The sequence below is a fragment of the Acomys russatus genome, chromosome 10 (assembly GCF_903995435.1).
Source record: "Acomys russatus chromosome 10, mAcoRus1.1, whole genome shotgun sequence".
Lineage (NCBI taxonomy): Eukaryota > Metazoa > Chordata > Mammalia > Rodentia > Muridae > Acomys > Acomys russatus.
The window spans coordinates 3,870,625-3,883,761 of NC_067146.1; the positions used below are offsets into that span (position 1 = coordinate 3,870,625).

At 46.1% G+C, this 13,137-nt stretch overlaps 1 protein-coding gene across 4 annotated transcripts in view; it reads left to right on the forward strand.

Moving 5' to 3' along the window:
• Hipk2 (homeodomain interacting protein kinase 2) overlaps nucleotides 1–13,137 on the forward strand; it is a 188,560-nt gene that overhangs the window by 136,883 nt on the left and 38,540 nt on the right. For all 4 annotated transcript variants that reach the window (XM_051151685.1, XM_051151686.1, XM_051151687.1 and 1 more), the window contains exons 5-7: nucleotides 974–1,060; nucleotides 3,431–3,615; nucleotides 9,173–9,335. In XM_051151685.1, the coding sequence (XP_051007642.1) occupies nucleotides 974–1,060; nucleotides 3,431–3,615; nucleotides 9,173–9,335 (435 nt within the window). The remainder of the gene's footprint in view (nucleotides 1–973; nucleotides 1,061–3,430; nucleotides 3,616–9,172; nucleotides 9,336–13,137) is intronic.

A 13,137-nucleotide genomic window follows, 5' to 3' on the forward strand; every position in this document is an offset into this window, starting at 1 on the left:
GACGTTAAATATGTAGTACATTCATTTTTTGCAGTAGGTTGAGTTTTAATGGGTTTGGTTTGGTTTGGTTTTGACAGGACCCCAAACAAATCCTAATACAGTTTAAAGATAATACGTACTTTCAAAACACTGGGATTTGGAAGCTAAACAGACCCTTAGGCTACAAATAGAGCATCTGACATTCACTAATTATGAGACTGAGTTGTCAAGGTCAGGTGCAGTAACCAGTCTTCAGGTAGAAGAGGGAGAGTCCAGGTTGGGGGTAGGGGGTAGCTCCTTCTCTGTTTGCCAGGAACTTCATTCGGTGTGTTCAGTTGTTCTATGGGTTGAGTTGCTTCAAGCTTGCTGGCCTTCATCCAGAATTAATTACCTTCCATCCATGGATGAGTCCACAACCCCATAGCCAGTAGAACAAGTAATTTCCCAGCCAATAGTGCCACAGGTGTCTTTGGAAGACCAGCAGAGATCACAGGCTCTGGGAGCAGCTGTCACTGGGAGTCCAGGGCTGTATATTTTTGTGTTTGCATGTAGTAGAAGAGGAGAGCAGTCATCCTAATGGCCATGGTTATGAAGAGCATTTAGTGAGTTAATGTGCCTTAAAACAGCATAGGAGCTGTAGGTATAAGGGATTGCTAAATAAATTAAAAATTTAAAGCATGTCCAAAATGGGCTCTGGTCTTCCACAGTGGACTCTTAGCTTCAGCTTAGGGAAAGCTGAAGAGTGATAAAGGTCTGGCTCTCACATTCTGTTTAGAGTCTCTGGTAACTATATCAGAGTGGGCATGAATGGGTGGGTGTCTGTGGAGAGGAAGGAAGATGAGCTAGTGTGGATGGCTAGAGAAAGGAGTTCCTGTGCAGGACACCTTCACAAGAACCAAAGGTGATAAAAGACCATGGGGAAGCAGGCTCAGGGGCTCGAGATTCAGTGCCTAAAGGTGCCATCTGACTGACCAGGTTTTGCCTTTCCCCATAGACACCAGATGACCATGAAGCAGAGACGGGGATTAAGTCAAAAGAAGCAAGAAAGTACATTTTCAACTGTTTGGATGATATGGCCCAGGTAAGCTCTGTGGATGAATATGCAGTGCAAGCTCTTTAAAGAAAAAAACACCTGCAGGACAGGGCTTGGTGATGCACACCTTTAATCCCACCATGCTGGGAGGCAGAGGCAGGTGAGTTGCTCTGAGTGTGAGGCCAGCCTGGTCTACATAGTGAGTTTCAGGACAGCTAGGGCTATGTAGAGAAACCCTGTCTTTAAAAACAGAAAAGATAGATAGATAGATAGATAGATAGATAGATAGATAGATAGATAGATACTCACCAGCAGTGAGATATATTCAAGAGCAATACAGAGTTGAAGACCCCACTACACAACTGTGTCATTGGCTTTGCTTTTGAACAATCACAAGCCAGACTTAGTAAGAAATCATTTGGTCTCTGAAACTAACTCCTTAAAAAATAGCTGCATTGTATTGCTTCTTTTTGTAAGGTGGTGGCCAACCTTACTAATGTTTTATTCCATGGTGCTAAAAGGGCCTGCACCCAGGATCTTGCATGTGCTGGGCAGACACTCGCTCCTGAGCTGAGCTGCCCAGCCCATTGCTGTATTGGAGTTGATGCCCATGGTTTAGTGTGTCAGTTTCCTAGGGCCAACATAACCAGATAGAGTGAACTGGAGACCTTAAGACAATGCACATGGATTCTCTCAGGGTTCTGAAGGCTAAAATCATGTGATGTCCGTATCCTTAGGGCCACAGCCCTTTTGAAGGCCCTAGTGAACACCATCCATATGTTTGGCTTCTCCTGGCTCCTGGAAGCCTTAGAATTCCTTGTTGCAACTGCATCACTAATCCCAGCTTTACCTTTCACATGACTATTATCCCTGTGCCATCTCTGGTCTCACTGGTAGATCTGTTCTTTTATAAAAAGCATTGGTTATTGGATTTAGGACCATCCTAATCCAATACAGCCTTATCTTTACTTGATTATATCTGCAAAGACCCTGTTTCCAAACAAGGTCATTCATAGCTTCCACAGATTAGGACTTGAATTTAGCTTTTAGGGGAGCCCAAATCAAACCACTACACTTAGTTATTGTCAGCTCACTAGCAGAGACTACAAACTTTCTCTTACCTTTGTATCAGAGATAATTCTAGATCTTCAGGTATTTTTAGGACAGGCACACATTCTCCAAAGACTGTTTTGTCCTGGTCCTGCCTACAGCCTGGGGGATGGGAGTGTGATGGAGACAACCTCCCAAGAACCTTCTAGTCATGTGATTCTATTTTTGAACATAAATCAAACCCTGGAAAATTCTAGCATCAGACACCCCAGAGCTGGCTGTGTCATCTGCAAATATATTTTTGAAGGGGCCTTTATGTCCCTGACACATGGGCAATTTTGAGGTAGTGATGCTTACAGAGCAACTCAGAATGAGTTTCCTTTAGAATGCTGAGAGATAAAACTGTAGCCCAATAAACACTTAGCACACCTCTTAGCAAAAATGAGTGAAACTAGAACTCGTGATTCTGAGTAAAGTACACTTGTCAGTTGATTAGTAGCTTAAATGGTCTGTGAAAACTGAAATTGCTTTCCAGAGCCCCTCTAGGAAAAAATAGAAAGTACAAAAAGCAAGCCTTTTAAAGTCAGTGTTAGTAGAGACCTGCCATTGGGAGAAAAGTCCTGTAGTCAGGTGCACTGTCTTCTTTGGCCAGAGGCCACTGCAGGGAGCACAGGGACGGAAATCATTCTAGCCCTAACTCAGGGAACCATGGGAAGATGAAGAAAGAGGGAACTCAGGCTTCTCTTTTCCCCTCCAGAAGGTGAATGAACCTTTTTCCATCTTTTTCTACTGGTTTATTTTAGAGCTTTTGGTGTGTGTGTGTATGTGTCTGTGTGTGTGTGTGTGTGTGTGTGTGTGTGTGTGTGTGTGTGTGTATATGTGTCTCTGTGTGTGTGTGTTTCTTTGTTGTTGTTTGATTGTGGTAAAGCATGTACAGCATAGAGTTTGATTGTGGTAAAACACATACAGCATAGAGTTTCTCATCTAGCCTGTTTTTAAACATGAAGTTCAGGAGAATTAACTATATTCACACTGTTATGCAATCAGTCTCCAGAACCCTTCATGCTGGAGTTATTTTAAATAAGTTGTGATGAAAGCTTCATTTCAACTTCATCAGTTAAAACAGGAGCAATTTTGTGCCTAGTCTCTGGGATGTATTTGCAGGTGTCAACCATGGTGGCTTCTTTCTGCCCCCACCCTTACCTGGTGCCTGACTGCCTCGGCCACTCTGTCCCTACAGTATATAAGAAGCCATCACCCATGCACAGTAGCAGCACACAGGACCATGTCTCCCTCTGGGAGGCTGAGATCAGAGGAGGTTGCAGGGTATACTATGGCCCTTCCTCACCTGTCCCTGCTTGCTTCTAGGTGAACATGACAACAGATCTGGAAGGGAGTGACATGTTGGTAGAAAAGGCAGACCGACGGGAGTTCATTGATCTGTTAAAGAAGATGCTGACCATAGATGCTGATAAGAGGATCACTCCCATTGAAACTCTGAACCACCCTTTTGTCACCATGACACACCTGCTGGATTTTCCCCATAGTACACAGTAAGTGACCTACTTGGATCCTTCGTATCAAGGACAACACTTTAAAGTCCCAGATAGTAAATGTGTGAGGCTTTATAGTCCTCTCGTTCCCACTGCTGCTGTACAGTTCTCAGTTACAACAGAAAGCAGCTGTAGATACAGCACATAGGCAAAGTCAGGATCTGCATTCCAACAAAGCACTTAGAAAACTTGTGAGGCCTAGACTGAGCCTAAGACTACTGTTTGTACCGAAAAGGAGGGAACCATGAACCATGGGAGACCTTGGGGTCAGACAAACTGGGATATCAGTGCACAAAGGGAAATAGGCAAAACAGTAGTGCTCTAAAAGCAGGCCTAGCATCAGTGCCAGAGGTTGGTCCCAAAGCAGTCCTGAGTGAACTGGTCTAGTTTGTTTGGATTTGTCTGTTTCCTTGGCATGCTGTAGGCTGTACCAGGTGCTGGGGTACAGTGAGGAACAAAGGAGAATAGGCACTTGCTAGGTAAGCTACGGCCTTCAGGGAAGAAGGTATCAGACAATGGCCTGTATAACAAGGAGCTGGCTCAGCCACAGATCCAAGAATGTAACCTCGGAAGGATGAGGAGACAAGATGGGCACGAGCACTCAGGGTGTGCCTGTGTGAACTCTCTAGCATGACTAAACACCAGACCTAGGACAGTGGGTAACATGCCAGGCCACAAAAGTACGCTAGAGCAAGCCAGGCTCAGGGACAATGCAACTCATTAAAGGGCTCCAGAGCAGGTGAATGGTTGAGTGGTTGGTTAGATTTGTGTTGAATACAGATACAACGGCTGCCATACCAGTAATCTAGATAAAAAGTGTCTGTGAGACCCTGCAATTGGGAGTCTGGTGGTTACTTAGTGACCATGTCAGAGCAGAAACTTGGTCAGCAGGTGGGAAGATAAAGTGAGAGTAGAGAAATAGGTGGCAGCCTTATGAGACGTGAGGCTGTGAAGGAAGGAAGGAAGAGAGGTGTGTCAAGAGGGACGAGAGCAGCAGTTCTCAACTCCTGTGAAGACGGGATGCCCCTTTCACAAGCGTCGCCTAGAACCATCCTGCTCACCAGATAGTTACATTATGATTCATAACAGTACCAATATTATAGTTATAAAGTAGCAATGAAAATAGCTTATGGTCGGGGGTCACTATAACACGAAGAACTGTATTATAGTGTCACAGTATTAGAAGGTTGGGAACCACTGGACTAGAGGGAAATTTTTGAAGAGTGAGGAAACGTAAGCAAACACTAATGAGAAGAATCTGGCAGTGAGTGAGAGGTTCAAGGAAGAAAATACTTGTGACCAGTTTCTGTTGACTTGGTGTGTAGAGCTGAGTGGAGAGATGGGCCCTGTTACAAAAAGATAGCATGGCAGAAGAGACATGTGGGCGTCAGCAGGTGCACTGGACAGCAGAGGAAAGTTGAGGAAGTTCCTGCCAGACAGCTTTTGTGTCAAAATAGATGAGGAAGTCATCTGTTGAGAACAAGATGGCTTTAAGGTTGTAGAACTTTATGATAACTGTGGCTGGAGAGATGGCTCAGTGGAAAAAGCATTTGGCACACAGTAAGGACTACTGTTGGAATCCCCAGCAGCCATGTAAATGCCGGGTGGTCTGCCTCTAATCCCAGGTCTCAAGAGGTGATGGTAGAGGATCTCAGAGGCAAGCTGCCAGCCCGACCCTGTAAAGGGTGATCGAGAAAGGCTCTCGGGGGAGCTGGGAAGACAGATCAGTGGTTAATAACCCTTCTGCCTTTTCCTGTACCCACATGTAGCTCACAACTGTCTGTAACTTTTGTCTCAGGGAATCCAGTGCCCTTTTCTGGCCCCTCTGGGCACCAGGCAAACCTTCAGTGCACAAACAAGCACATAGCAAAACACCTATACATATAATAAATTTTAAAAAATTTAGCCGGGCATAGTGGCGGACGCCTTTAATCCCAGCACTCAGGAGGCAAAGGCAGGTAGATCACTGTGAGTTCAAGGCCAGCCTGGTCTACAAAGCAACTCAAGGACAGCCAAGGATACACAGAGAAACCCTGTCTCAAAAAACCTTTAAAAAAATGTAAGCCAAAAAAGAAAGGCCCTTTGAGGCTGGAGAGGTGATACGGCAACTAAGAGCACTTCCGACTCTCACAGAGGATGAGTTCTGCCCCCAGCATCCACATCAGGCAGCTCACAACCATCCATAAGTTCAGCTCCAGGGGACCCAATGCCCTATGGCCTCAGGCACCTGAACACACATGGTGCACATAAATTCATGTAGGCACAAACACATATACATAAATAAAAGTAAATAAATAAAATGTTAAGAATAAAGAAGGAGGTCAATCTCTGACCTCCACATGCATACCCGCACACCCACACACCAACAAGCACGTGTTCCCACACACATACATATGCAAAAAAGAAAGTTAAGAAAGAAAGAAAGAAAAAGTGCAAAGAGAGATGGGGGTAGGAAGGAGGGAGGAGGCGGGGCAGGGAGAGGGAACTGTAGCTGAACTTGACAGCACACTAACTAGTGAAGCATAGGAGACAGCTGGCTGTGCTGGAGTGCGTCTCTAATCCCAGCACGTGGAAGGTGGAGGGAGAAGGGGGAGGTAGGAAGAGCTTTGAACAGACTCAAATGTCTGAGCATGACTTGATGGTGCAAGTGGCCTTCCCAGGCAACGGCATAGAGAAAACAGCTGAGTTTGTCCAGGTTGAACTGCTGCCAGGTTGTTAACAGAAAAAGACAGCGTTGGTGATGCTGGTGACACAGCAGTTATAATCCCAAATGGAAGCTATTGAGGGTTCACCTAAACGAAGGAAGATTCATTAGATCCCAGTGAACTGTGCCCTCTGGCCAGCTCTAGGATGGTTATGATAATTGTTACAGTTACATGCACCAGATCGTAGTGAATGAGGCCGGGGAGGCAGGATGCTGGCGCTAAGAAATAATGCAGATTTGACAGCCCAAGGAAGCAATAGTGAGGTTGGATGAGTAGGTACTTGACAGGTTATCAGCATGGCTACCGCAGTACTCCTGGGTGGCCAGGAAACAACTTGGAGAGGACGACCAGCCTGGTGGCAACAATCTCAGTGAATGAGAGGGAGAGAGCGAGAAACGGATCATATCACCCCGCCTTAACCCTCATGTGCCTGAGAAGAGTAGAATCGCATCCCTGCGATTCTGCAGGGAAAGTAGCATGCTCAGGACAGCAACAGGTTCTCTTAGGTCCTGGGGCAAGGACTGCTGTGAGAAGACTCTGCAGATACGTACTTGCCGACCACAGTCAGCAATGCTGTGACCAGAATTATATTTGACTGAGTCTCCAGGCTGGACCTAACCTTTCCCAGCCTAGCAGGTGGGCCACACCACCAGGAAGTGTTTTCTACTTCGGTAGAAAGTTCTCCGGTAGCAGTCAGTGAAGTAAGTAGCTTGCACTGTAGGATCAGACAGTATCTCTTTAAGTCAGGGAACATTGGAAACCATCAGGTTCCAATATAAAGAAGGCCTCTGCACCCAAACACCTGTGCTATTGCTCAGGAGGAGGCCACTAAGGAGGAGTCAGTATGTCCCACAAGAAGAAAGGCAAATCTCCACAAAGCCAGCCTTTCTAACTTGGAATAAAGAGAATTGATAGAGAAACAGTGAGGTAGGGGATCAGGAAGGCAGATGCTTCAGAGAGCTCCTATTGGCCATCTGCATTAAGTCAGTGAAACAGTCACCTCAGAAGCCTGGGCCTTAGCTAAGCAGGGCACTGACTGGGTGTCTAGTGAGGAAGCATCCATAGTGTCTCACTGATGTGCAGTAGCAGTTTAGAATTTAGAAGGTCAGCCTAAACAAAAAAACCAGGCCACCCCAGACAGGGGGCTGAATCTTCACGGGCTCCAGCCTGCAGCCATGCCCACCTTCTGGGCCTAAGCTGCCCTAAAGTAAGGTTTTACAGGTAAAAGCAGAACCACACATTTCTCTACACCAAGATTTTAGTGTCATCATTTGTAAACACCAGTCTTCCTATAAACTAACCCAAAGTAGAGGTGCTTGTCTCGTCCGCAAAATTCAGCCTGTTACAGTCAGAAAACTGTGGGGTCTGAATCCTATACATTGAGCTGTCACAAAACCATTGAATGCTTTAAATGCATTCCAAAAAGAATCATCCAGCATCATCTCACTGTCTTCAGCTCCATGTGAAAGCACTCAGCAGTGTACTTGGTACCCACCAGAACCTGCAGGCATGCTGCTGCTTACCTCTGAATAGGTTTTCTTTCTTTCTAGGACCATCAGTGTGTTTGTTTAGTATGCACTGGCTATCGAGTAGTCAGAGTAAATAGTCATTAACTTAGAAAGAAGTAGGATTCTCTAAGTCATGTCTATATTCAATTTCTGAAGTTTGGAATGTATCTTTCATGGAAATATTGTGAGATAGCCTACAAATACCCACTTAGCCCAAAACAGAGCATACCTGTTGTATACAGCAATTTCTACTTTTAAAGTAATAGATAACTGTTGCCTTGTTTATATTCAGTTATTGCAATAGACATTTTAAACTGTAGATTAAGTGAGGCTTTATCTTAAATATTAGCACTTGAGGGAAAGTGAACTTAGAAACAGCAGAGGCGGAGCATAGAGGAGCAGTGTATGAGCTGAGTAGAACACAGCGGATGGTCAGGAGCTGGAATGGCTGAGGCCACTGAAGGCTGTCAGGCTTGGACCTGTAACCCTTTGATGCCCTTATAGTTAGGGTTCCGGTGTTGATTCATTAAGACAGTAGAGGAAGAAAAGCACGGGGTGCAGGGGGGCGGGGGCGTGAGAATTCTACTTCCTGTAACTAGACAAGAATGAGGGGAAAGAGCGTATGGAATTTAGGAAGGTGCATGAGAGAGAGAGGTAGAGGGAAGGGGTGAACTGTCAGCTAATGATTATGTATCTGGAAAAGTATCTGGCCTCAAACTTCAGATTTACTTGTAAAATTGGAACAATGATCTTAATCCTGTCCTGTGGATAGTGTAAGACAAGATGGAGGATTGCCAACACGTATCACTGCTCTCAGTGAAAAGTCTCCTTGCATGACAGGTTCCAGCCAGGTGACCATCCTAAGTCCATGACCCTGGATGGGAGAGTTCCTTGGCTGACCTCTAGATGGTGCTAGTAACCCAGGGTCGCTAGAATGGAGGAGGGGCAGACAGCTTGGCCCTAAGCGGGAAGTAGGTCGCAGCAGCTCCTTACCATCCTTGGCTGGAGAGGTTATCTTGTTGGTCAAGGCCTGCACTGAGACTGAGCAGTGAGACTGGAGGTGGAAAAGCAGCAGGAGGAGATGGGGTGAAACATGTCTGTGGCACGGGGAGCCTGCCATGCAGGGCAGGAGGAAGGCAGCAAGACGACGGGACACTCTCTCACAGTGATGGCGAAGCCAGGAGCAGACTGTCAGAAGGCTGGCAACGTACGACTTCCACGATTGTTTTGCTTACCGGATTAACCATTCTCTCCTTTTCTCACTATTTTTTCTCCTCTCCGCCTTACCCCGCCTCACCCTCTTTCTTGTCCCTGTGTCTCTGCCTCTACCTTTTGCATGAACAGTGTCAAATCTTGTTTCCAAAACATGGAGATTTGCAAGCGCCGGGTGAACATGTATGACACAGTGAACCAGAGCAAAACACCTTTCATCACACACGTGGCCCCCAGCACATCTACCAACTTGACCATGACATTTAATAACCAGCTGACCACTGTCCACAACCAGGTAAGTGGCAGGCATCAGGGAATGGTGGACAGGGCCGACCACGTGTGCGTCAAGACTCAGATTTTCCCCAGCAGACCTAGCCAGTTTTCCCGTGTTGCCCTTCCTTCTGGGTTTGTAAGCTAAAGTGCCTGCTTCCTCAGCTGTTTTTTTTTTTTAAGACGACAAAGGGGCTTTCTTCTGACTACTGGGCCTGCTTCCTGACATGGTGCCTCTCCGCATCTTCCTCTGAGCTGCTGTGGGAACAGAGCCTATGAAAAAGTTCTAGAACTAGAACGAGCAGGTCCCCCTGCACCCTTGTGTTCATGCAGTCTTCATTCAGGGAAGGCAGAAACAGTCCATTCTCTGTCCTAGAAAAGCCAGCTCATGGGTCCCTTACCAGAACCCAAACAGCTTTCCCCGAGGGATACAGGAAGCTGGGGTTTCCTTCAAACGGATTTCCCGCCTTCCACAGATTAGCAGGCTCAGCAACATAGAACAATGTTTAAATACAGATGACACTCAGAAAATAGGTCCTGAATCAAGAGTCTCCACATCTTAGCTCACCTGCCTCTAGAATCTGAGAGACTTGAACTGTTCCTCCCATCTTTCACTCTTATGCGTTTCCCAAAGAAGCGTTCCCAGACTTTTCGGTCTTACTATCAATCTGTAATGACAGCAGTGTTCTTGTGTGTTGTTCTCACCTGAGCACAAGCACATACACCCTCAGAGCAGAGAAATAAATCTGTAAACCCAATGCGTGAATGCCATCACCTGGCTATCCACCTTCTGTTGACAGCCCCTCTCCTGTCACTAAGGAGTCGCTGCCCTTTGCTTTTCAGCACTGCTGTTGCTCACCATGGCTTACTGGGCCTCCTAGCTTGTTCCCACATAGCTTGATTTCCAGTTGCTAGCGCTCTTGTGCTCTCTCGTGCTCGCTCGCTCTCTGTCTCTATCTCTGTCTCTGTCTCTCTCTCTCTCTGTCTTTGTGTGTGTGTGTGTGTGTGTGTGTGTGTGTGTGTGTGTGTGTGTCTGTCTGTCTCTGTCTCTCTCTCATTCACTCTCTCTGTCTTGCTCTCTCTCTCTCTCTCTCTCTCTCTCTCTCTCTCTCTCTCTCTCTCTCGCTCTCTCTCTCTCTCTCTCTCTCTCTCTCTCTCGCTCTCTGCTTAGACTGAGTGTCATCTGGAATCTGCTGCCCCCTGGAGGCCATCAGTGTTCTTGACGCTATCAGTAGAGTAAAGAACTTATTGTACCTTGCAAGACTCTTTTTTTAGCAGCCCTTCAGCCAACCCTGAGGTTAAGGCCTTTGCTTCTACGGCTTCACAACCAGCAGTCACTGAGGTTTCCTTCATTGCCTTAAGGTTTGCTTTTCCCATAAGTCCTTAGGAGACTTCTTTTTTTTTTTTTGGTTTGGTTTTGGTTTGGGTTTTTTCTGAGACAGAGTTTCTCTGTGTAGCCTTGGCTGTCCTGGACTCAATTTATAGACCAGGCTGGCCTCAGACTCACAACAATCCACCTGCCTCTGCCTGCTTGCATGCTGGGATTAAAGATGTGCGCCACCACGCCCAGCTCTCAGAATAAGAGTCTTAAGCCTAATTCTTTAGCTTCAGATTACTTGTCCCCATTTGCCATCTGTCTGTCCCTGCCATTACCAAACTATCTAAGATCATGTGTCGGTCAGGTGAATCCTCCTGCCCCACCAGCCTTTCCATAAATATCTTCATAGCCTTCAGACTGGAGGTCTGTATGGTCCCTGTCCATATCAGAACAGGCCACCTCTGCTTCCTGTGATACGGCCGCCACCACATCCGTTCAAAGGAATATCATATCACCAAAACTGAACATCACAGAGGCGGGTCCAAATAAGAATACCTTTCTTCTCCATAACACTGAAACTTGCAACGCTGGCCAGGTTGGACGAGAGTAGAAAAGCTCATTAACTTAGTATGGTGGTGGGCCTGAGCATTGCAGAAATGAAATGATCCTGAGAACAAGTCTCCATCATCTGAAGTTAGAACTGTTGAGCCCTAATTACATGTATCATAAAAACAAGTTGTCCAGGCTGTAACCTAGACATGAACACTAAGGTGTGCTTTCCCTCCTCCGATAATGTTACAAAGTGACCGTATTAGTGACAGTAAACATTGATTGTATCAGCCTTGCATCATTCAGCCCTCCCTGCATCCATGTGGAGTAGGTATCACCATTAGCATTTTAGAGAAGGAAACTGAGGTGCAAGGCAGTTGGTCCTCTTACCTAGGGCATATGAGACAGCTGTGCGTAGGCTTGAAATGCACGCAGTGATGCACAGTGAACCCTGGGGAGGCCTTCAGGAGGCACCTTAGTGGCATCTGCTTTCAAAATCCAACAAAACTCCTTTTGTACATTAGTGACCCTGTGCTGTATTCCTTCCATGAGATCTTTGGAGTTCTTCTGCTCATTCTAAGCATTTGGGTGTTTAGAAGCAACAAAATACACCTACAGTTGTATGTTAGTGGAAGAACATAGAATTCGTTTTCTGTTGCTCTTAGCATATATCCAGCAGACCAGCCATAGGATCTTTCTCAAGTGCTTACTAAATCTGTGATTGTTTCAAGGAAGTTGCTTAATTGTGTCATAATGTCTATGTACTTTCACAATCTGTTCATAATAGTGACTCAGGAGTCCTAAAACTCCAGAAGAGTTTTAAATGGATTTATATGTCAGGCTCAAAGATTGCTTTTACAGATGTCAGACTGCTGAAACATCTATTGCAGCTGCATCCGAGAGTCACTTGGCCCGTCCTTGCAACATAGGTTACCAGTGAACTTCCTTTTTCTTCTTAGTTCACGTTGTTAGCCAGGGCAGCTCTCAGAACCACAGAGGACAGGGTAAAAATCACCCTCACCCTCACACATACTTTTATCAGCTGATCAGAAACTGAAGGAAACTGTCAGCTTGCCTCCTGGTCATACTGGGGACTGGTGCTCATATCAGGACATAAGTTCTACTCCTGGTCTCCATGGGGAAACAGTACATGAGCTAAAATGGATCCAGATACAGGCTGCACATATCAGGGCCAGATAAGGCAGACAAGCAGAGGACCACAAGTGACACCCAGGCCCTCCTCCCCTGGAAGATTAGTCAGAATGCTGACTACACTGCCTAGCACACAGCCACAGGTGCCTGTTCAGAAACAAGACAGGAATAATTTATTTCCACCATCAGGGAAGGTTCCACTTTGGATTCCTGATACCCAGGCTGGCCCCAAAGACCAGGGGCTTGGAGAGAACTCCGTGGGCCAAAGGATTTCTATGAGAGGAGTAGCCTGTGTTCACAATAGGCTAGGAAGACAATAAGTAGACTAGTCTGTCTTGAAGAAAAAGATAGATACATTATCAAGGAAGATACTGAGGGCCTATAGAAAGCAAAAGGTACAAGCCAAGAAGCATGCACTGCATTCATGAGGCCATTGCTGGAATCTGTGAGCAGGTGCTTAAGTGCAAAGCAGGGTGCTGATGTGCAAAGTGGTCTTTAAGAGAAAATGATGCAAGGCTAGAGAGATGGCTCAGTGGCTGCTCTTCCAGAGGACCTCCACTCAATTCCTAGACCCACATTGTGACTCATAACCGTCTGTAATTCCAATTCTAGGGAACCCAGTCTCCTTTCTAGCTTCTGTGGGCACTAGGCATGGTACACAGACATACATGCAGGCAAAACACCCATACACATTTTAAACACTAAAAAAGGGAGAATATCCTGTGCCCAAGGACTTAAAGAGAAGTAGAGGGCAAAGCATCGCTAGTCCAAGACTTCCACGTCCTGGGCACCAGAGAACAACTGATAA